The following is a 24,547-nucleotide window of genomic DNA, read 5'->3' on the forward strand; positions in this document are numbered from 1 at the left end:
GGAGCTTGCTGGCCTGGCCTCAGAAGGGCTTTCATCAACCTGTAAGGGTGACAATGGTTGATGACCCTTCAAGAGAGGATGATTTACTTAGGAGTCCCACCTTGCAGGAGCCACATACCTACTGGTAGGTAGGAGCTGCTTGGGAGAATATTAAGTACTGCTGTGTTGCAAACCTACATTCTGATTCCCTACCCTTAAAGCATTCTTCCTTGAAAGCTAACATACTTTTCTTATATGATTTTTTTAATGCCATAGAAAAGACATATTATATAAACCTGTTAGGATTAAAACTAAAATTAGAGAAAATCTTATAGAAATTTATGGGACAAACTGTACACCATGTATACTTGTCTCCTCAAGCTTAAAAAAATACATTTCCACAAGACATAGTATTTCTTTTCAAACCATAAAATAGGTTTTTACAATTACATCATAAACTTTCAGTATAGTAAGAATTAGAGCATGAAAAGAAGCAACATTTTTTTCCTCTTTATTTACTTAGAAATTGCATACCTAGAATCTTAAGCTCAGCACTCCCATAAATGGCTCCATATTTATTTTCAGCCAAACACTGATACATTCCAGCATCTGATTGATTCACATTATGGATCAGCAATACTCCATTAACCATCTCAACCCTACTCTGTAAAGGAATAAAAAAAATAGATATAGAAAGTGAACAAATCATAAAGATTTTACAGTTACTCTCGCCTAGATCAAGACAAAAAAGCCTCTGATTAATGCAGTTGAACATTATTTGACAACTTAGGAACACAAATCTTCTTTTCATTCTTCTGATATAACATCTTATGTAAAATACAACTATTTCTCAGTCAGAAATGAAATTATAACTATATTTTCCTATAGTTATACTTATGAGTTTTACTTTTGGTTATGTTTTTAAAATAAGGTGCTTTTGTTTGGTATACTAGTTAAGCTTATGAAATACAATCAGCTGATCCTGCTTTTATTTGAATTCATTTTACAAAGGAGAAGAAGGAGTTCAAATGGTAGAAGGATCGAGACTGTATATACATGGGGTCAAGGTTAAATATAGGCCAGGTCATCACAAGAATCTCTTTACTATATTAATCCGGTCAGAAATTTGTCTTTTCTTTCACTTCCGAACACAGTAGCACAAATAAAAAAACTGCCCTGCAACTGGATTCTGTATAAAACTATTGGTCAGAAAATGTAAACTGATCAGATGAAACAATAGAGAAGACAGAGGATTGAACATGAGCAAATTGAGATAAACTGAGGCCAAGAACACATTTGAAAAGCAAATTTTAAATTTAAAATGCTGTTAAACAACCAGGTGTCTTATCTACTTAATGTCAAACAAATCATTCTTTTAATTTTAGTGAACAGTGCTTTGATTACCTATCAATGAAGATGCCAAGAAATTTGACATCATTTTAAAAATTAACCCATTCACTTAACAGACTATTATCTGCCAGTGGAATTCACTTTACTTGGATGTGGGAGTTGAAAATATAACTAGCACAGATCCCATCTCAAGGTTTACCTGATATCCCAAAGAGAATTAGAGAGAGACAGGCAATGAACGAGTATCTCAGGATTCCCACTCCTTCCCCCTCAGTTTTCCTTAAAGCTCAATTGTTCTTTTTATCTTTGTCTGTCTTTTTGCATAACTGTGTTCTGTTTTGGACTAACTGGTTTTAGAATAAGGGAATATTGGAGCTGGATGGGACTGTGGGGATGATCTGATCTAATCTCTTCATTTTACAAAAGAGCAAACCAAAGCCCAAAGAGGCAAATGTCAGACGAGATCCTTTGGTAATGGCAGGACCTGGGCAGAAGCTGTGTTTGGAATTTCAAACTTTCTCTCTCTTTTGTCCATAAATAGTGAACTATTCCCTTTTTGCCCTCCTTCCTGGAAAGGCCACAACAAGAAAAAGAGCTGAAATTATAACAATTATTCTTATTTTAAATAGTAATCGATTTATTCTCAAATTCAGTAGGTATTAAGTTGTTTTGAGGACACAGGGAGGGGGAAGGGTAAGCTGGGACAAAGTGAAAGAGTGGCATGGACATATATACACTACCAAATGTAAAATAGATAGCTAGTGGGAAGCAGCTGCATAGCACAGGGAGATCATCTCAGTGCTTTGTGTCCACCTAGAGGGGTGGGAGGGAGACACAAGAAGGAGGAGATATGGGATATATGTAAATGTATAGCTGATTCACTTTGTTATACAGCAGAAACTAACACACCAATGTAAAGCAATTATACTCCAATAAAGATGTTAAAAAATAAAATAAAAGCATGCAATAGATTTACTAAAAATAAATTTGTCAATATGTAGCAGGATGTTGTGAGGAACGTGCCCAGGACACAGAAGACTAGGATTCTCTTCCAGTCTCAACTCTTACCAGATATATGATCTTGGGCAAGTCACTTTACTTCTTGGAGATAACTCCATCATCTGCAAAGTGACAGCAATAAACTAGATGATGTCTAAAAGTCTGCTGGAAATGGCAATACGTCTATGATAATCATTGATATTTTTGAATGAATTTATAGGATAGGATAAAATTTAAAGAAGTGATATATTACTCAAAAAAGTAATGAGGCAATTAAAATAAAAAGAAAATCTTGTTTATATATGTTATTTTTCTCATTCCAAATATAAGGGATACGTGAGAAATGGCTTTCAATAAGACTAAAAGAAGATAGCTTGTCCTTTGTGAAATCCTTCTAAAATTACACTGGAACAGGCTAAGGTTACGAACAGTACCTGAAGCAAGAGGGGTACTCCATTCTTCAGCCAACGGTATGTGGGTCTGGGTTTTCCAGTAGCCTTACATTCCCATCGGAGAGGGCTCCCGCTGTCTAACTGAGTATCATTCAGTTTTGCTACCCAGTGTGGGTATGCTGTAAGAGTTTAAGCATTAAATAAGGGTGATTTCATGTCTCAAATACTTCACCAAGCTCAAAATTCATATGGAATATTCACAAATTCTTATGCATTAACTATTGGTGTTTGGAAGAAACACAGCATTACATTATACACAGCATTCTATTTCCTGTGTAAAAAAATATAGCAATGATAATGTTCTGATAGTCTAAGTGAAGCAAATCTTGTTGTTTTACCCACTTTACATTAAGTGGTTAGACTCTCCCCATGGAGAGCACTGGAACTTGTTTAGTAAGAAGACTTAGAGGTATCACTTCTTCCAAATACTAAAGCAGCTTTAGCATGGATTGAAGTAATAAAACATGTCAGTTTATTGAATAACTGCTCTGCTTTTTCTTTTCTGATAGAACCTGAATAGCTTTGGAAAAATAATTTGTAAATTCAAATTTCTTTTGATATAAAATTGTTCTATATTTACTAGCATTCTAGTGCATTATAAATATATATGTAAATATATAAGCTTTCAAAATTAAAACAGAGAAAAATTTCTTCATCAGAAAGATAACATTGCAATTGTATGAAATCTGTAAGATATGGTTAAAGTGTCTTTCTTCCATTGTCAAATATTTTTTTAAGTTTATACCTCTTAATCTCCCTCATCTATTTCTTTCATTCCTCCACACTTCTCCCCTCTGGCAACCACCTGTTTGTTCTCTGTACCTATGACTCTGTTTCTGTTTTATGTCTGTTCATTTATTTTGTTTTTTGGATTCCACATATAAGTGAAATCATATGCTACTTGTCTTTCTATGATATATTTCCCTTAGCATAATACCCTCTAGCTCTATCCTTGTTGTTGCAGATGGCAAGATTTCATTCTTTTTTTTTAGGCTGAGTATTAGTCCATCTTTTATATATATATATATATATATATATATATATATATATATATATATAATCTCACATCATTTTTATCCATTAATCTATAAATGAGAACTTAGATTGCTTCTATATCTTGGCTATTGTAAATAATGCTGCAATAAACATAGGGGTGCATATTTATTTTCAAATTATTGTTTTCATTTTTTGAATAAATACCTAGGAGTGGAATTGTATAATCATATGGTAGTTTTATTTTTAAATTTTTTGAGGAACCTCTATACCGTTTTCCACAGTGGCTACACCAATTTATATTCCCACCAACAGTGCATGAGGGTTCCCTTTTCTCCACATCTTTACCAACAATTATTTGTTGTTTGTTGATAATAGCCATTCTGACAGGTCTGAGGTGATGCTCATTGTTGGTTTGATTTGCATTTCCCTGATGACTAGAGATGTTGAACATCTTTTCATGTGCCTGTTGGCTATATGCATATCTTCTTTGAAAAAGTGTCTATTCAGGTCCTCTGCCCATTTTTTAACTGGGTTGTTTGTTTTTTTGATGTTGAGTTGTATGAGTTCTTTGTATATTTTGGTTTACAACTCCTTATCAGATGTATAATTTACAAATATCCTATTCAGTTGGCAGCCTTTTGATAGTTTCTTTTACTGTGAAAAGGTTTTTTAGCTTGATTTAGTTCCATTTTTAAAATTGCTTTTGTTTCCCTTGCCTGAAGAGACTGATCCAAAAAAATATTGCTAAGACTTATGTCAAAGATCATACTGTCTATGTTTTCTTCTAGGAGTTTTATGGTTTCAGGTCTTACATTTACATCTTTAATTAATTTTGAGTTTATTTTTGTGTATGGTGTGAGAAAATAGTCCAGTTGGATTCTTTCTCATGTGGCTGTCCAATTTTCCCAACACCCTTTATTGAAGAGGATGTCTTTTCCTCATTTTATATTCTTGCTTCCTTTGTCATAGATTAATTGACCATATACATGTGGGTTCACTTCTGGGCTCTCTATTCTGTTCCATTGATCTAGGTGTGTGTTTTTGTGCCAGTACTGTAGTGTTTTGATTACTGGAGCTTTGTAGTATAGTTTGAAATCAAGGATTGTGATACTGCTGGCTTGGTTCTTCTTTCTTAAGATTGCTTTTCCTATTCAGGGTCTTTTGTGTTTTCATACAAATTTTAGAATTATTTTTTCTAGTTCTGTAAAAAATACCTTTGATATTTTGATAAGGGGTTGCATTGAATCTATAGATTGCCTTGGGTAGTATGGTCATTTTAGCAATATTAATTCTTTCAAACTTTGAGCATGCTATACTTTTCCATTTGTTTGTGTTGTATTCAATTTCTTTCATCAGTGTCTTATAATGTTCCAAGCATAGGTCTTTTACATCCTTAGTTAGATTTATTCCTAGGTATTTGACTCTTTTTGATGTGATGATAAATGGGATTGTTTTCATAATTTTTCTTTCTGAGAGTTTGTAGTTAGTTCTTATTTAGAAATGCAACAGATTTCTGTATATTAATTTTGTATCTTGCAATTTTATTGAATTCATTGATGAGTTGTAATAGTTTTGGAGTGGTGTCTTTAGGATTTTATCTATAAAGTATCCTGTCATTTGCAGAGTTTTACTTCTTTTCCAATTTGGATTTCTTTTATTTCTTTATCTTGTCTGATTGCTGTGGCTAGGACTTCCAACACTATTTTGAATAAAAATGGCAAGAGTAGGCATCGTTGTCCTGTTCCTGATCTGACAGAAAATACTTTTAGCTTTCCACATTGAGTATGGTGTTAGCTGTGGGATTGTCATATATAGCCTTTATCATGTTGAGGTGTGTTTCCTCTATACCCACTTTGCTGAGTTTTCATCATAAATGCATGTTGAATTTTGTCAAAAGCTTTTTCTATTGATATGATCATTTGAGTTTTATTGTTCAATTTGTTAAGGTGGTATATCATATTGATTGATTTGTGGATGTTGAACCATCCTTGCATCCCCGGGCTAAGTCCCAGTCGATCATAGTGTATGATCTTTTTAATGTATTGTTGAATTCAATTTGCTAATTTTTTTTGAAGATATGTACACCTATGTTCATCAATGATATTAGCCTAAAATTTTGTGTGTGATATCTTTGTCTGGTTTTGGTATCAGGGTGATATTGGCCTTGAAGAATGAGATCAGAAGCATTTCTTTCTCTGCAAATTTTTGGAATAGTTTGAGAAGGATAGATGTTAACTCTTCTTTACATTTTTGATAGACTTCACATGTGAGGCCATCTGCTACTGGACTTTTGTTTTCTGGAAGCTTTCTTTTTTTTTTTTAATTGTTGATTCAATTTCATTACTGGAAATTTTTCTGTTCATATTTTCTATTTCTTCCTGATTCATTCTTGGGAGATTGTACATTTCAGAAATTTATCTGTTTCTTCTACATTGTCCATTTTATTGGAATATAATTGTTTGTAGTAATCTCTTATGATCCTTTGTATTACTGTGATGTTGGCTGTAATTTCTCTTTCATTTCTGATTTAATTTATATGGGCTCCCTTTTTTCTTGATGAGTCTAGCTAAAGGTTTATCAACTTTGTTTATCTTTTCAAAATACCAGCTCTTAGTTCCGCTGATTTTTTAAAATTGTTTTCTAACCTCTATTTAATTTATTTCTGCCTCATTTGCTGTCTGCCCTACCTCATACAGTGGCTGCTGGCCTGCTGGAGTGAGTGCCTGTGTCCCAGCATGGCTGGCTTCATGACCTGGTGACACAGGGCTGGCATTGACCCACTGGTTGGTAGCCGGTTATGTGGCCCTGGGGGGTCCTGGGACTGGGGCCAGCCTGCTGACGGTAGGGGCTGGGTCCTGACCCAGCTGGCTGCCAGACAATTGGTAGGTGGGATAGCCCTTAAGGTACAAATTCTCTGGAATGCTTTCCTGAATCATCCCAGTAGAATGCAGTGGACCCTGTGCTTCCATAATCCTTTGCACTTGCTTTCATCACGGCAGATAGCATGCTCTGCCCTATGTGGGGCTTGCTTTTCATCTGATCAAGTGGACCAAGAGCTCCTTCAAATCTCTATTACTAGCATGTAGTGCAGTAACAGCCACTAAATAAACATTAGTTGAATCAATGAGTGAATGAACAAAATGTGCATGGCATAGTCAAGTTGGTTGGAGTGCTGAATTTCTAAAGGAGTTGTTACAAATAAGAAAAGGAAAACTGGTTGAATATTAATATTTCAAAATACTTTTTAAAGTCCCTGTGAAGAACATTAAGTTTTTTAGAAGAACTGATCTTGAGATACAGTGACAGTTATAGCTGCTGCAGATTCAGTTGAATATGAAATTTGTTTAATTTCATATTGGAAACATCTGTATTTGCTTGTATCAGTGCTCTGCATTATAGTTTTCCTCTGTTTTTTAGTGTCCTCATCTGAGAAATAAGAATATTATCACTTTCCCTTTATGTATAATGTACATTATAAAAGCAAATATGAAAAGTAGTAAATATGAAAAGTACAATTTGTGATTCATAGAAGTGAAGATGATATTGTACATATTTTTGAAGATTTTCCCAATTTTACACATAACTTGTTATCTCTGAAATTTTTGGACAATATAAACACTTGTAGGCTGTGAAGTTTATTTATTATACAGATGCATTAATTTAGAGTAGGCGCAGCAAAGTTTGTCTGTAAAGTATGAGATAGCAAATATTTGAGGCTTTTTGCAAGTCAGCTGATCTCAGTCTCAACTACTTAATTCTGCCTTATCAGTGCAAAAGCTGACCTAGGCAATATGTAAACAAAGGGGTGAGGCTGTGTTCCAATAAATTTTTACTTACAAGAAAAAAAGACAAGTAGGATTTGGTTCATGGGCATTAATTGTGACTTCTGATTCAGGCCAAGGGCAAGAATAAGTTAATGAAGGTTACAAGATTTGTAACTTAGAGGATGGCTTTGGTGCTGGGAACGTATCTCATTTTTAAGGTTATCAATTCTTTATGTTGTACAAAGAACCTTATAATTCCCCATTCATTTTTAATTTAAAGCATTTCTGTGTGTAGGGTAATTTTTCCTGATGCTTTGCCATGTAAAAGAAACATGATTATAAATTATTACTCATTTTTTAATGTAGCTAACAAGAAATATTTAGTTCAAATTAGTTTGTATTTTCAGTTTGACTCTTGGGACTAGAGCATCCATTTTTGCTAAAAACACTTACTGTATACTTGTAATTGTCCACGAAAGGAATTTTTTCCACGTGAGTTTTCAGCTCGGCACTCATATATGCCTGCATCGTCCAGCTGCACATTGGGTATTTCCAGTACTGCCTGAGATTTACGCAGACGTGCTTTACCAGGAATATAACCATTAACCTTCATCCATGTGATTGATGGAACTGGGCTACAGTAAGGAAGGAAAATACCATTAATACACTTTCCACTATTAAGAACATAGATTCTGTTATCTGGTAATTTAAGCACTTAATAGGCTGAGTGCAATAAAGTGTCATTACAATTAAGGACCATGTGCTGGTTGATATACTTCACTTTCTATGTGGATCGTCTGGTAAGTAGTTAGATTACAAGGAGGATAGTTTCCTTTTCTTTCGTATTTCAGGAAAGCAATTCAGAGACTCTATTTTACATATATATATTCATATATATATTATACTTTATTTTTTTAACTTTGTAAATTTGTTTAAATGGCAAAAGTAACTTGGATAAATTACAAAATAATATTTGCTTATTATAAAAGTTGAACAAAAGAGTCAGAAAAAGTGAATTAAGAACTTATTTTGCTCCCACCCCTTCAAGTATCTTCTTTCTGCAAAAAGAAATACAGTTAGCAAGTAATTTCCCACCTTGTCATGGTGATGCATATATAAACACATATGATGAGTTATTTTATTAATAAAATATCAAATCCAAGACCAATTCCTGACTTATTCTGGCTAATAGCTGCATATTATTCCCTTATATAGATGTATCAGAATTTAATCAACCATCCCCTATAGTTAGACATTCAGCATAGTCCCAACATTTTTCCTTTTTTCTTTTTTTGCTACTAAGAAATAATATTCCTATAAGCAACCTTATACATATATCATATACCATTGCTTTTTATTTTCTACAGCATTCACAAAAGTGGAATTGATAGATCAAAGGGCATGCACATTTTTCATTTTAATAAGTACTGCCAGACTGTTTTCCAATAATATAATAACAGTTTCCACACCTATATGTAATATATGAAACTGTTTTCCCATATCTTTGCCACCACATTATGTGATCAATCTGTTTAATTTTTGTCAGCATTGAAATGTTAAAAGTGGCACTCTGTTAAAATTTCTCTGGACTCTAAGAAAATTGAACACTTTTTCATAATTATATTGCCTATTTGAATCTGCTTTTCTGTGAATTGTTTGCTTATGTTATTTTAAAATTATTTCTTCACTTTTCTATTTGTTTTCATTGTTTAATTTCTTAGAGTTCTTTGTGTATTAGGGTTATTATGACTTTGTTTCTCAGAAAAATTCTTTCTCAGTGTATTGATAGTTTATGATGGTATCTGTGATACAATTTTATAAATATTTTTGGGAGAAACAAACATATTTGTAGTTTCCTTCATGACCTCTGAATTTTTGTTTGCTTGTAAAATTATCTGTAAACCCAAGTTTATGTCCATATTTCCTTCAGCGTTTCTGGTAGCATTGTTAAAAAATTATTTTTAAGCAGTTGGATCTTTAATCCATCTGGCCTATATTCATGTTTTTGATGTGAAATAGGAAGTGCAACTAATTATTTTAGCACCCTTAAAACTCCTTTTCTGACAATTTTTGGAATGTTGCCTTTGTTATATAATTGGTTCTCACATGCTTAAATCTGTTTTAGTCTTCACAGTTCTGTTCCACTGGTTTGTTTATTACTATCTACATTTAATGTACTTTATGCTCTGGACCCAGTCTGCTTTTTTAATTCGATTTCTCACTACTTCCTTCCATATCTCCTGACCCAGAAACACAACTTTGTGTGTTCCCAGTCATATCTGTTAAAATGCTACTAATTCTTTGAGACCCATTCTAAATGCCTCCTCTTCAGTAAAGTCTTTCCTTATTTGTGCAGTCGGCTGGGATTTTTTTCCTTTTAAACATCAAAGTGCTTTGTGTATACTACTTGGATGTTTTGTAACATTTTACGATGGATTATAATTGCTAAATGTAGGATATTTTCCACTAATTTCCCTGACTGGAGCAATAGCAATATTCACTATTATAAACAATGCTATGGTAAACACCCTGTTTATTTTTTAACACTTTTCTTACTTGTTTCTTAGGAATAAAATATAGAATTGAAATTGCTGTACTAGAGTTGACAATTTTTGCTTCAATATCCAGGAAAATTGAACCTTGCATTTTCAAATAACACTTACATTGGCCTGATATTTCATTCTTCTAATGTGTAAAAGAATGGATTTGATATATTTTTAAATTTAAGATTTTTGCATCTATATTCAAAGGTGAGATTGTCTGTACTCATTAGGTTTGTTGGTTTGCATGTGTGCATATTTGTTAGTGAGTTGGTGGTTGCTTTGTTTACAAGCTAGCATTGACAGATTTGGTATCATAGTGATGGGTGATAGCTTGATAAACATGCCAGAACATTCCTATCTCCTATGCTTATAGCTTAAATAGTAGAGAAATTATATGTTCCTTAGAACACTGAGAGGACTCACAAAAATTCACCTGCACCTGCCACCATCAGTAGAGTTAGTTTTTTAAAAGTGTTTTCAATTTCTTCCATGTTTTCTTTAATTATTTGTATATAAATTTTTGCTTGTGTCAACTTTGGCAATTCATGTTTACCTAGAAAATCAAGCATTTCATCCATAATTTCAATGTTTTAGCAGTGAGTTATATAAATGCCAATTGTTTAAAGGTTTAAAACATTCTTCCATCATAAGTGGTAACATGTTTTAGTAGTAGTTAAGCCTGTATTCTACATCCAGACTTCCCAGGATAAAAATAGCTCTGCAACTACAAGGTTTTTTTTTTTTTAATAGATCTTTATTGGAGTATAATTGCACAACAAAGTGAATCAGCCATATGCATACACATGTCCCCATATCCCCTCCCTCTTGAGCCTCCCTCCCATCCTCCCCACCCCACCCCCTATGTCATGGCAAAGCACAGGGCTGATCTCCCTGTGCTATGCTGCTGCTTCCCAGTAGCTAACTGTTTTACATTTGGTAGTGTTTATATGTTGATGCTACTCTCACTTCATCCCAGCTTCACCCTCCCATCCTATGTCATCAAGCCCATTCTCTATGTCTACCTCCTTATTCCTGGCCTGCAACTAGGTTAATCAGTACCATTTTTTTTTTTTAGATTCCATATATATGTGTTAGCACAAAGTATTTGTTTTTCTCTTTCTGACTTAGTTCACTCTGTATGACAGACTCTAGGTCCATCCACCTCACTGCAAATTACTCAATTTCGTTTCTTTTTACAGCTGAGTAATATTCCATTGTATATATATGCCACATCTTCTTTATCCATTCATCTGTCGATGGACATTTAGGTTGGTTCCATGTCCTGGTTATTGTAAATAGTGCTGCAATGAACATTGTGGTACATACCTCTTTTTGAATTACGGTTTTCTCAGGGTATATGCCAAGTAGTGGGATTTCTGGGTCATATGGTAGTTCTATTTTTAGTTTTTTAAGGAACCTCCATACTGTTTTCCATCATGGTTGTATCAGTTTACATTCCCACCAACAGTGTAGGAGGGTTCCCTTTTCACCATTCCCTTTCCAGCATTTATTGTTTCTAGCTTTTCTGATAATGGCTATTCTGACCAGTGTGAGGTGATACCTCATTGTAGTTTTGATTTGCATGCAACTACAAGTTTTTTAATATCTCATTTCATTTTTTCAGTTACCCCAAATATAAAATATGGTCAAAATAATAATACATAATTCAGAGGGTAATTATAAACATTTAATGATTTAAAGTACTACCTGGCACAGAGCAAGTGGGTGAAAAAAATTTTTGCAATAATATGGTGATAATATTTGTATCTTCTTTACAATTTTAATGGTATGAGTATGTGCTTTCTCAATCTCCCCCTCCCCTTTTTAGCATTCTGTGCTGGTTAGGGGCATGATATATCAGGGAATACAATAAAATTCAACCACAAAGATGCTATGTAACCTTAAGAAAGTTATCTAAGTTCTATGATATGGTTTCCCCAACTGTAAAATGAGGGTATTTATTTGTTCTTTCAGAATGCAAATATCTTGAGGGCAGAGGCATCATTTCTCTTGTTCAGCAGTATGTCCACAGTGTCTCATAGAGTGCTGGGCACATAGTTGGTACTTAATAAATGTTTATGAAGTAAATGAATGAATAAGTCTCATAACATGACTTTGAGCATTAAGTGAGCTAAGTTCTTATAAACTGCTTAGCAAAATACATTGCAAGTAGTAAATACCCAATAAATGTTAGTGACAATGATTAGTTTTGTCAAAGGTTTGTCTCTTTTACTGGTCTTTAAAAAAACATTTTGAACTTTTAATTTTTTGGTGTGTGTTTTAGAGTTTCTATTTTTTTATTTCCTTATTCCTGTTTCTTGGTTAGCACATTTATTATTGTACTCTAATATTTTTAGCTGGAAGTGTGATATAGTTATTTTTTATGTTTAATAATAAAAGTATGACTGCTTTTACCTCTGATATCAGAGGTAACCACATGCCATATATTTGGACATATAGAGTTAGTGACTTGTAGTTTCTGCTCTTTGGAACTTGTTAAATTAATCTTTGTAGCTAAATATAGAATGAATTATTGTGAAAGTTATATGTTCTTTGGAAAAAGAAGGTATATTTTATTTTTGATAAATGTTTTAAAATTAGCTTTTACATAGCTTTTGTTAATTGTTTAATTCAAATATTATTTATTGAATAATTTTAAATGAAGTTATTAGTACATGGAATTGAGTGGAAACAAACAAGTCAGAAGCCAATTAGATTTTGAGATGACTACATTGCCAAAGAAACCAAGTGTCTCAGTTTAAAACAGCAACAAATCTTTGAGCATTTGAGCCTTAAAACAAATTTTAAGCTTCCAAATGTAGATCAACAGGAATTTGAGCTACAAAATCTGTACAACCCCCAAGGAGGGAACACTCCTCAATACACATTTCAACTGTGGCCATGAAATAGAACAAAAAAGAAAAATGTCAGAAAGGGAAGTCAAGATACCCTGGAGGATAGACAAGGTAATTTCTTACAAAGAGTAATATCAGTGTCTAATTAAGAACTCTCTCATTCTTCCCCCACACACAAGAGAGAAAAGTTTTACAATGAATCATCTTACAGGAGAATTTCATATTTGTGATGGATCAGTGAGTAGTTTGGGGCTCCTGTTCTTCTCTTTTCTGAGTGGAATATTTTTTCTGTGGATAATGAACTTCTCTTTTAAGTACATATGTTACAGAATCAAGATGATCCATATCTAGACCCGATGGAGATGTGGAAATCTTGGACTTGAGTGGATGCAGAGGTCAGATGAGATTTGGTTAGTCTCCCTTGGGAAAAGGAACGAGTGCATTCAATGTGTTGGAAGAACCAAAATATTCTTCAGAAGAATAGATTAACTAAGTGTTCAAAAACCACATTTTCCTTTTTCCCTGGACACATAATTACGCCTCATTTTTCCAGCATCCCTTAGGTAGGGGCATGGGATTGAGTTCTGGTCAATAGAATACGGAAAGAACAATGTACCAAAAGTGAACCAGGAACGAATTTTCCACATGATCCTCCATTTTCACTTTTCCTGCGTCTGCTGAATAGATGTTAATGTCAATGGTAACTCTTGCAGAAATAGGTATATATAAAATGCTTTTATGTCTTTGTTGTAGGGAGGAATTAACTTTTAAAGCAACATATAAAACATTGCTACCCATAAAAGTATTTATACATTTGACTGCATTAATATTAACAATTTCTTTTTATTAAAAGAACACAACTGGGGAGGAGTTACTTGCCACACAAATAACTGACAAAGCCTACAGATTAAATAAAGAACTCTTACAAATGTATAAGAAATCAACTCATAAAAATGAGAAAAAGACAAAAGAAAAAAACATAAATTATCAAGAAACATATGACAGCACATTGAATCTCATTAATAATCAGGGAAATGCAAATTTAGATTACAATGAAATTTTATTTCATGCCTAACAGATTTGCAAAATGCAGTACTTTGAAAAACCTGGTAATTGTAGACATGGATGTCAATCAGTAAGAAGTCTTATAGGGTAGGGTTTTATATTTGTACAGCAACTTTGCAAAACTATTGGAATCATCTTACAAGTGAGAATAATTACATATTCTATGATCCAGAAGATCACTAATGAGATGGAATGGAATTACTAATTACAATCCCCAGAGAAACTCTTGCACATGTCCACAAAGAATAATGTACACTATTTTTGTAGTGGTATTTAAAAATAAACCTTTTTTAAGATATAATTTACCAAAAATAAAATAAATATATTTAAGTGTACAGTTTGAAGAGTCTTGACAAATGTACATGCCTATTCAACCATCACCTTAATTAGGTTAACAGGATATAGAATATTTCTTTCACCCCCAGAAGTTTCCTCATGCCCCTTCCCTATCACCCTCACCCTTGTCCCAGGTGACCAATTATCTGACTTCCATAATTTAAGATTACTTTGTCTTTTTTAGTCTGTAATGTAAATTGAATCATACAGTCTGTACCCTTTTTAGTCTGGCTTTTTCTCTCACATAAGATTTGTGAGATTAATCTATGTTGTTGTGTGCATTAATAGGTCATTTCTTTTAATGGTTGAGTAGTATTTTAATACATGCATAAGCCACAATTTGTTTACCCAGTCTTGACTATTGGACATTTGGGTTGTTTTCAGTTTTAAGCGATTATGAATAAAAAAGCTTTGTACATTCATGTACAAGTTTTTGGTGGACACATTTTTATATCTCTTGGGTAAGTAACTAGGAGTAGAATTTCTAGGTTATATGTAAGGTAAATGTTTAACTGTATAAAAAACTGCCAGACTATTTGCCATAATACTATATAAATTTATACTTCCACCAGAAATGTATAAAATTTCCAGCTGTTTTACATCCTTGAAAAATACTTGGTATTGTCAATCTTTTAAATTTTATTCAATATGAATATCCACATGTTGCAGTACTATTTGCTCAAAATAGCACTCTTTCCCCATTGAATTACTTGGCATTTTTGTGACAAACTAATCTTATATGTATGGGTCTATTTATGGACTATCTTCTGTTCCCTTAATCTGTAAACCTGTCTTATGCCAGTTCCTCACTTTCCTGATTACTACTGCTTTTAGAGAAAATCTTGAAATCAAGTGTGTTAAGTCTTTTATGTTCATTCTTTTTTTTACCAAATTGTTGTAGCTATTCTATATTCTTTGAATTTTAACGTAAATTTTAAAAGTAGCTTGCTAATTTAAGTTTCCTGGGATTTTGACTGAATCATGTTGAATTCATATGTGAATTTAGGAGATTGACATCTGAACACTACTGAGTGTTGTAATCCATAAACATGGTATATCTCCTCAGTTATTTAGATATTCTTTCATTTCTCTCAGCAATATTATGTGATTTCTCAGTGTACAAGTCATGTGTATATTTTGTATAGTTTATCCCTAAATATTAACTTTAGTAATTTTTGGTACATTCTCAACATAGTACACATACATATCTACAGCATCTGCAGAGACTGTTTTACTTCTTCCTTTCCTGTCTCTAAGACATTTTATTTCTTTTTATGGTTTATTTTACTATCTAGGATCCATTCCCATTAAATGTTGAACATAAGTAGTTAGAGAAAAAAAGAAAGAGAAAAAAAGAAAGGAGAACATTTTTGTTTTTACCATTTAGTATGATGTTGAATATATATATATATATTTTTAGATACCCTTTTTCTGGCTAAGGAAGCTTCCCTCTAATCCTACATTGTTAAGCATTTCATTAAGTATGTTGAATTTTGTCATATGCTTTTTCTGCACTAACGAAAATGAATGTAAGATTATTCTCTTTTGTTTTATTCATGTGACAAGTTGCATTAATTGATTTTTAAATTTATTTATTTATTTACTTATTTATTTTTGGCTGCATTGGGTATTTGTTGCTGTGTGCAGGCTTTCTCTAGTTCTGGTGAGCAGGGGCTACTCGTCATTGTGGTGCACGGGCTTCTCATTGCAGTGGCTCCTCTTGTTGTGGAGCATGGGCTTCAGTAGTTGTGGCTCATGGGCTCTAGAGCACAGGCTGTTAGTTGTGGCACATGGGCTTAGTTGCTCCACGGCATGTGGGATCTTCCCAGACTAGGGCTCGAACCCATGTCCCCTACATTGGCAGGCAGATTCTTTACCACTGCACCACCAAAGAAGCCCACATTAATTGATTCTTAAAAGTTAAACCATTTCTGTATTTCTGAGGTAAACCTCGCTTGTCCATGTGGTATCATTTCTTCCTTATGTGCCTGACAAAATACATCAGTGAAGCTATCCTATTCTAAAGTTTTTGCAGTGGGGAGGTTTTTAATTACAAATTCAATTTCATTAATAGATATGGGATAATTCAGTTTTTTCTATTTCTTCTTTTGCCAATTATGCAAATTATGTCTTTTAAGGAGTTTAGTTTAATTGTAAAATTAAATATTAAACATTCCCTTCCTGTAATTTAATGCTTTAGAGTAGAGATATAGTGATGTTTCCTCTTTCCTACTTGATATTGATAATATGAATTTCATCTCTTCTTTTTTATGTTTATGAATTATATTGACATTTTCTATAAGAAGAGCTTTGTATTTCATTTTTTCCCATTGTCTGTCCATATTCAATTTCATTGATATCTGCTATTTAATCTTTCCTTGTATTAACTTTGATTTTAAATTGATTGACGTTTCTAATTATTTAAGGTGGAAGTTTAGACCATTGATTTTCAAATTTTCCCCTTTTTAAATATATAAATTTACACTTAAGCATTACATTAACTATATCACACATTGTGTTTTCATTATTATTCAGTTCAAAATATTTTCTAATTTCCCCCGTGATTTATTCTTTGATAATTTGGTTATTTACTTGTGTTTTTTTTTGAATTTCCAAATATTTTGGTGACTTTTCAAGTATCCTTTTGTTATTGATGTACAGTTTAATTTTGTTTCAGTTAAAGATTCCACATATACACGATATCATATGATATTTGTCTTTCTGTGTCTGATTTACTTCACTCAGTATGACATGATATCACTTATATGTGGAATCTAAAAAAAAGGGTGCAAATGAACGTATTTACAAAACACAAGTAGAGCCACAGATGTAGAAAGCAAACTTATGGTTACCACAGGATTATCGGGGGAAGGATAAATTGGGAAGCTGGGGCTGACATAAACACACTACTATATATAAAGTAGATAACTAATAAGAACCTACTGTATAGCACAAGGAACTCTACTCAATACTCTGTAATGGCCTATAGGGGAAAAGAATCTAAATAAAGAGTGTAAACGTATAACTGATTCACTTTGCGGTACACCTGAAACTAACACAAAATTGTAAATCAATTATATTCCAGTAACAATTTTTAAAAAAAGAATATACTCTCTAAATTTTCAGTCCTGTAATAAGGAGTGATACTTCTTTTATGGTCTACCATATAGTTAATCTTTGTGAATGTTCCATGAGTAGATTTTTTAAATGTGTTCTGTAGTTAGCGGCTGTAGTGTTCTTTAAATATAAATTATGTCAAGTTGGTTAATAATTGTATTCAAGTCTTCTGTACTTTACTGATTTTCTGTCTTTTCGTTCTTGTAATTGATAAATTACTGGAGAAGAATGTTACTTTATTGATTTTTCCATCCTGCTATTCTTGTAATTTATAAGTTACTGGAGAAGAGTGTTAAAATTTCCAATTATAATTGGGGATTTGTCAATTTCTTCTTTAATATTAAATTTTCCTTCATATATGTTAAAGCTTTGTCATTGGGTGCATATACATTTTAGATTTCTAATATCATCTTGAGAAATTAATCTTTGTATTATTACAAAGAGCCTATCTTCATATTAGGTAACATTCCTGGTGCTAAAGTATACTACCTGATATTAAGATAGTAACTTTAACTTTCTTATGAGTAATGTTTATATCTTTTTTATCCTCTTGCTTTCAACATATATATTCTTGATAGATGATAGATGATAGATAGATAGATAGATAGATAGATAGATATACACATACATTTAAAATGGTATTCTTGCAAATAGTATATTATAGTATTATAGGGTCTTGCTTTTTCATCCAGTTTGACAATGTCCAACTTTGGTGTGTTTTAGCGAATTTATATTTAATACAGTTATCTATGGTTGGGTTTAAAGTCTAGTTTTCTTTCTACTCCATCAGTTTTTTGTTCCTTTTTTGACCTCTTTCTTTTCCGTATTTTCCTTTAATTACTTATTATTATTTTAGTATTTCATTAAGGCCCTCTATTGATTCATTAGCTATAGCCATTTCTTCTTTTTATGTGTGTATTGTTGATCTAAAGCTTGGAATATGTATCTGACAATATTATGCTCACTTGTCTCCCTTCCCATATTTTGTGCTATTTTTATCATATACGTATTTCTACATACTTTATAAACCCTCCACCACATTGCTAATTATTTTTAATTTAGAGAAAAAAGTAGAAATTTTAGAAATTAAAAAAAAAGCAAATATATTTTCTATTTACACACATTAAAAAAGAAAAAAAGTGATTTCTAGCTTTTCATTCATTTGTGGGGATTGGAGTTTCCAAATAATATTAGTTTTCCTTCAGCTTAAAAAACGTTCTTTAGCATTTCTTATAATGCTGTCTACTACAACAAATTATTCAGGATTTGTGTTTTTGTTTGTTTTGTTTTGTTTTTGCTTGACCATGGTTTTATTTTGCTTTCATGTTTCAAGAATATTTTCACTGGAAAAATAATTCTGGGTAGACTATCTTTAAATTTTTTCTTTTAATCATTTTTTTTAGCAATTAGATTATGGTGTGCCTTATACTGCTTGTATTCCATTGAGCTTTGGAGATCTGTGGAGTTATGTTTTTCAATAATGTGATAACTTTTGACCATAATCTTCAAATATTTTTATGCCTATCCCTATCTTCTGGGACTAAACTTCCATATATATTAGATAACTTAATGATTGTTCCATAGATTTCTTAAGCATAATTCAATATTTTTTCTCCATATATTTTATATAGTTTCTATTGCTCTATCTTCAAGTTCATTCATCTATTCTTCTACAGTGTCTAACCTGATATTAAGCCAAACAAGTAAAATTTTAAATTTAGTCATTAATATATTTGTAAGAGCTGTTTTAAAATCTTCTTTGTAAATGTATAATACCTGATATTTCTCTGTGTTTTTTGACTGATTTTCTCCTGTTTATAGTTTTTTTGCTTCTTCATATTTCTAGCAATATTTGTTATATCCTATACATTGTCAGGTACCTGATTTTTAAAATTTGTCCCTTAACAATTGGTAGATTTTGTTCTGACATGCAAATTTACTTGTAGCTCAGCTTAATCCTTCTGAAGATTGTTTGTAATCATTGTTAGGATGTGTTCAGAGGAGTCTTTATTTTAGGACTAGGTTAACCCTTATCCTAAGGTCTGTTCTTTTTTAGGTTCTCTGGTGAATTAACCACTTGTTCATAAAATTTTATCTCTCTGATTGGTTGGGGTTTTCATTTCTTTTGACTCTGTGCAATATCCAGTATTTTTTCAGCTTCCTGGTGGTTTTTCTTCTCCAGTAGTTTTTCTTAGGGTGTGAAGTCTCACTCTATACATACACTGCTTACTATTTGGTCAAGTACTCAATGATATCCCAATGTAGATTTGAACAAATCATCCTCTGCATTGCTTTCCCTTTCTGTTATTCTGTCTTACAAATTTCAGTCACCTCAGCCTCTCTACTACCCTTTCTCTGTCTTTTCAGCTCACTGAGACTGTTGTGCTCTTCTTGGGTTCTTCCTCCCTAGGTCAGTTTGTGGTAAATGTTTCCTGGCAGAAAGCTGGAATGATACACATTAGTTTTCTATTTATTAGACAAAGTAAATAAACTACAAATACCCTCAACAAAGGTTGTGGAAACAAAAGGAAGTCATGAGTGATTACATATATTATATATGAATTTAGCAATATTTGAAAATTAAGAAAAAATAAAGAATATTTTGATATATATTCACATGTTATAAGATAATTTTGTTAAAGCAAATCACAAGGATGATAAACAAATACTTCAGGCTGTTGGCTCCTCATAGGGAAAGGCAGGTGGGTTTGGTGAAGACCATACAATGACTTCAAGATTATTTTTACTCTTGGTACTCTTTTGATTTTAAGTTTGTTGCAGGGTTCTTAAGAATTCTTTTATATTAAAGATATGTTATATTAAAATGTATAGATCAAAAGTGTCTGATATTTTTATTTCTCACTCATGTATTCTCAGACATAATTGTCATCCTTTTCCAAATAAAAAATTGTTGGATAAATAAACCTACTTTAACATCTAATTTTCTTTTTATATTCATTTTATTATCATCAGGTTCTATAATCACTATTTGCTTATGTGATGGCATTTCTAGTACAGCTTTTTTTTTAAAAATAATAGATGTATATCTAAAAGAATTTACATGAAGTCACTCATATTTTCCTACCAACCTATATGGTAATATAGGTTTTCAATTCAATCTTGGAGGTCAATTGATTTCTGACACTTTACATTAAGTTTCTTCATCTCTACATTTACTACCAGTTATTTAATCTACACATAAATAGTTTAATGCATCAGAGAAGTACCACTGAAAAGAAAGCTTGGTTCTTTCTTATGAGAATATTCCCTTCTTGATATTATTTTCTTACATCAAGATTTCTATATTTCCTCCTCAGTAAAATACAAAATTACTGAACTAAACACTTATTTTGCATGACATATTTTTTTCTGTCTCTAATCTTTACATCATTTCTAGCTTAGTTTGTATTTTGACCATAATAAATGGAATTATAGCTGACCATTAATTATTTATCTAAGAACATACTAACTCAAATAGTAATGGCCAAAGTTAAAGTTGCCATTCTGTATTTTCTTAAGTTTTTAATGTCTTAATTTTCAGTAGTATATTCATAGACTTTCTGACTCCTGTTTGAATCATTCTAGCTACTTTATTTTGTAAAAAAATCTTAATTCTTATGCAGCACCTCTTTCAATTTCCCAGGGAAAGAACTCAGCATTCATAGACAAAAAATGTGAGATGGAAGGCAAGTCTGTGGGATAGTGATGAGTAGTTTCAGCTTATGAGATTGCAGGGGACATGAGAAAACACTTCTGGAAGTAGGAAGAAAAAATTGCACTTTGATAGCATAAGAAGAAAGAAGATCTAGGAAGGAAAAAATAAAGAGAACTTCAGTATTAAGAGTGATTATGGTCAAAGTTTCAAGAGTTTCAAGTGTGTTCATTAACTTCTTCAATAAAATTTTTCCTAGTCCTTACTGCATGCCAGAACTGTATTAGTAGTGAAGATCAATAAAATAACTAATAGAATGTATTAGGGAATTTATAACAATTATAAAGGCCAGAAAATGAACTAAATGATTGAAATACAAAAGGAGATGGCATTAAGAGAACATAGTCAAGAAGACTGTTTATATTAGACTGGAAGGTGAGGGAATGCAGTCCAGAAGAGATGAAACATGAGGTGAGCTTTCAGGGTTAGGAAAATTTATCCAGACAGCAAAAGTATGTTCCTGGCAGTGAAATCCATGTGCATAAACACAGAAAAGTAGGAGATAGCATGTCAGATTGATGGAACATCACATAATGTAATGTATGTTACACTGCATGATGTGTGCAGGAAAGCACTGGTAAGTTTATGAAAAGTGCAAGTTTTCCCTTCAAAAACAAAGATATATTCAATAAATTTTCAATGCTGTTTACTTCCTTTTTTACTTTCTTATATTCTCAAGATTAGTATTCTAAAATTTTTACCTCCAAGTTGTTAGAAGCTTTGGAAAGTAAAAATTTCAAAAAGCATGGGTGGAGTGGCTGAAGACTTAATTGGAAAGATTTCTGTATGCATTGATATGCACAAGATATTATTAAATGAAATAGTGATCCTGAGCCTAGGAGCAGTTCTAACTTTTTACAGACATTTTGGAGAGCTCATATTTATTTATGTTGTTCATGACACCTTAGGGAAAATAATTTTTGCTGTTTTCAAATGACTTCTTTATAATCAAGTATGATTCATTCATTTTTCTTTGTAGGTACATAGGATTTTTAAAATATCTGAGAATATGGTAAAATTTGAATCTACTTAATATTATAATATTATTCAAAGAAAATTTCTTTTCAATAATAACTTGAAATGGGGTTTTTGCTTAAAAAGAGGACTGATTTTAGCTACACTAAGAAAATGAGTAGAAATGTCAGCTTTGATGGTAAGGCAGAGACAGTTATATTTTTCCTTATTTTAGACTGTTGAAATTATATCTGTTCAACTATACATTTTATTTTCATGTAGAATAAGCAATGCAACTTAAAGAAGGTAAAGGAGTTTTTCTTACTAATATTGTACTGAGGATGGCACTATTCATTTGGCTCAAAAATATTCCTGCTAACAGTAAAAGACTATGAAGCTACATTGAAATTCTGACACATGCTTTTTGTTATGCGCTGTCAAAGTGACAAGATAAAAAGTGCCTCCAAATGTAGCTCTAGAAAGTAAGGAAAGTGTTGGATGAACTTTAGCCACTGTTGAATTCATTAAAGGTATTTTTTTAATATCATTTTTATACATATGATAAGGTAGTGTGTGGAATCTCTCAAGGAAGAAGGAATACGTGGCTGTAAAGATTTAATGATTTCAAAGGAAAACTACTTCCCAACTGCAAATCACCATACATAGACAAACTGTAGGTATATCTAATGGAGCTTCCTATTTTCCTTGCATAAGTCACAAGTGAGATATGAATTTTAAATCTGATGTGAAAATATACACAGTTATGGCTCCTTTGTGACTTGCACAGAAAAGAAGGAAACATTGTATAGCTTTGATAGAAATGGAAAAAACTAAGTTTTATAACTTTTCTCTAAGAAAGCACATAAAAAGCCATCATTAAAAAAATGTATTGAGCTAAAGTGCTTTTTTCTTTTATGATCCTGTAACTCAAAAAAAAAAAAAGAAAGAATAAAACTCAACTGCTAATGTAGGTGATCACTACTAGCTACATACTATGCAAAATCTTTGAAGGAAGAAGTTTTCTATGTAAAAGTTCGGAAATTTTCAGCCAACAGTGAGCATGATGCCCAGATCTTTCTTGAGAGGGTTTCACCTTTGAGGCAAGAAACCAGTGTCACAGTCACCAACAATTGGACTAGTTAGCATTTAAGGAGGAGAAATTAGTTGCATCTAACTTACGTATAAACTTTAGATCTGTCTGCTTTCTGATTCTTGACTAATGTATTGACTCATAGCCTTCCTCTGCTTAGGAACTAAGAGTCATAGTTCAGAATATGTCTATCTTAGGCAAGTAAATAAGTTTGAGTAAAGAATCTTGGTAGTCTCTGTGAGGTTATGATCCGGCATGGTCTTTATATTGGGTTGGCCAAAAAGTTCTCTTGGGTTTTTCCATAAGATGTAATGGAAAGAGACGGGCGCGGAGCGCCGAAGACACAAGAGACTTTTTCTTGCCTCTTTGTTTCCTGGTGCGCGAGCAGAGGGGTTTAAGTGCGCCGCTTAAAGGAGCTCCAGAAACGGGCGCGAGCCGCGGCTATCAGCGTGGACACCAGAGATGGGCATGAGATGCTAAGGCTGCTGCTGCCGCCACCAAGAAGCCTGTGTGCGAGCACAGGTCACTCTCCACACCTCCCCTCCCGGGAGCCAGTGCAGCCTGCCACTGCCAGGGTCCCGGGATCCAGGGACAACTTACCCGGAAGAACGCACGGCGTGCCTCAGGCTGGTGCAATATCACGCTGGCCTCTGCGCCACAGGCTCGCCCCACATCCGTAGCCCTCCCTCCCCGCGGCCTCAGCCAGAGCCCCCGAATCAGCTGCTCCTTTAACCCCGTCCTGTCTGAGCGAAAAGCAGACGCCATCGGACGACATACGCAGAGGCGGGGCCAAGTCCAAAGCTGAACCCCAGGAGCTGTGCGAACAAAGAGGAGAGGGGGAGGTCTCTCCCAGCAGCCTCAGAATCAGGGGATTAAATCTCCACAATCAACTTGAAGTGCCCTACATCTGTGGGATACCTGAATAGACAGTGAATCATCCCAAGTTGAGGAGGTGGACTTTGGGAGCAAGATATATTATTATTTTCCCCTTTTTCTCTAATAGACAGTGAATCATCCCAAGTTGAGGAGGTGGACTTTGGGAGCAAGATATATTATTATTTTCCCCTTTTTCTCTTTTTGTGGGTGTATGTGTGTGCTGCTGTGTGAGATTTTGTCTGTATATCTTAGCTTTCACCATTTGTCCTAGGGTTCTGACCGCCCCTTTTTTGTTTGTTTGTTTGTTTTTACTTTTTAAAATTTTTCTTCTTAATAATTTTTTATTTTAATAACTTTATTTTATCCCACTTTATTTTATCTTCTTTCTTTCTTCCTTTCATCCTTTCTTCCTTCCTTTCTTCCCTCCTTTCTTCCTTCTTTTCTTCCTTTCTTTCTTCC

The 24,547-nt window shown here is 33.0% G+C and overlaps 1 protein-coding gene across 1 annotated transcript in view; it reads right to left on the reverse strand.

Moving 5' to 3' along the window:
* CNTN5 (contactin 5) overlaps positions 1-24,547 on the reverse strand; it is a 1,454,884-nt gene that overhangs the window by 318,976 nt on the left and 1,111,361 nt on the right. The window contains exons 10-12 of the mRNA XM_055091393.1: positions 7,994-8,175; positions 2,763-2,899; positions 514-643 (exon numbers count right to left, since the gene is read on the reverse strand). Of these exons, the coding sequence (XP_054947368.1) occupies positions 514-643; positions 2,763-2,899; positions 7,994-8,175 (449 nt within the window). The remainder of the gene's footprint in view (positions 1-513; positions 644-2,762; positions 2,900-7,993; positions 8,176-24,547) is intronic.

This window comes from Physeter macrocephalus, chromosome 16 (assembly GCF_002837175.3).
Source record: "Physeter macrocephalus isolate SW-GA chromosome 16, ASM283717v5, whole genome shotgun sequence".
In the NCBI taxonomy this organism is placed as follows: Eukaryota; Metazoa; Chordata; class Mammalia; order Artiodactyla; family Physeteridae; genus Physeter; species Physeter macrocephalus.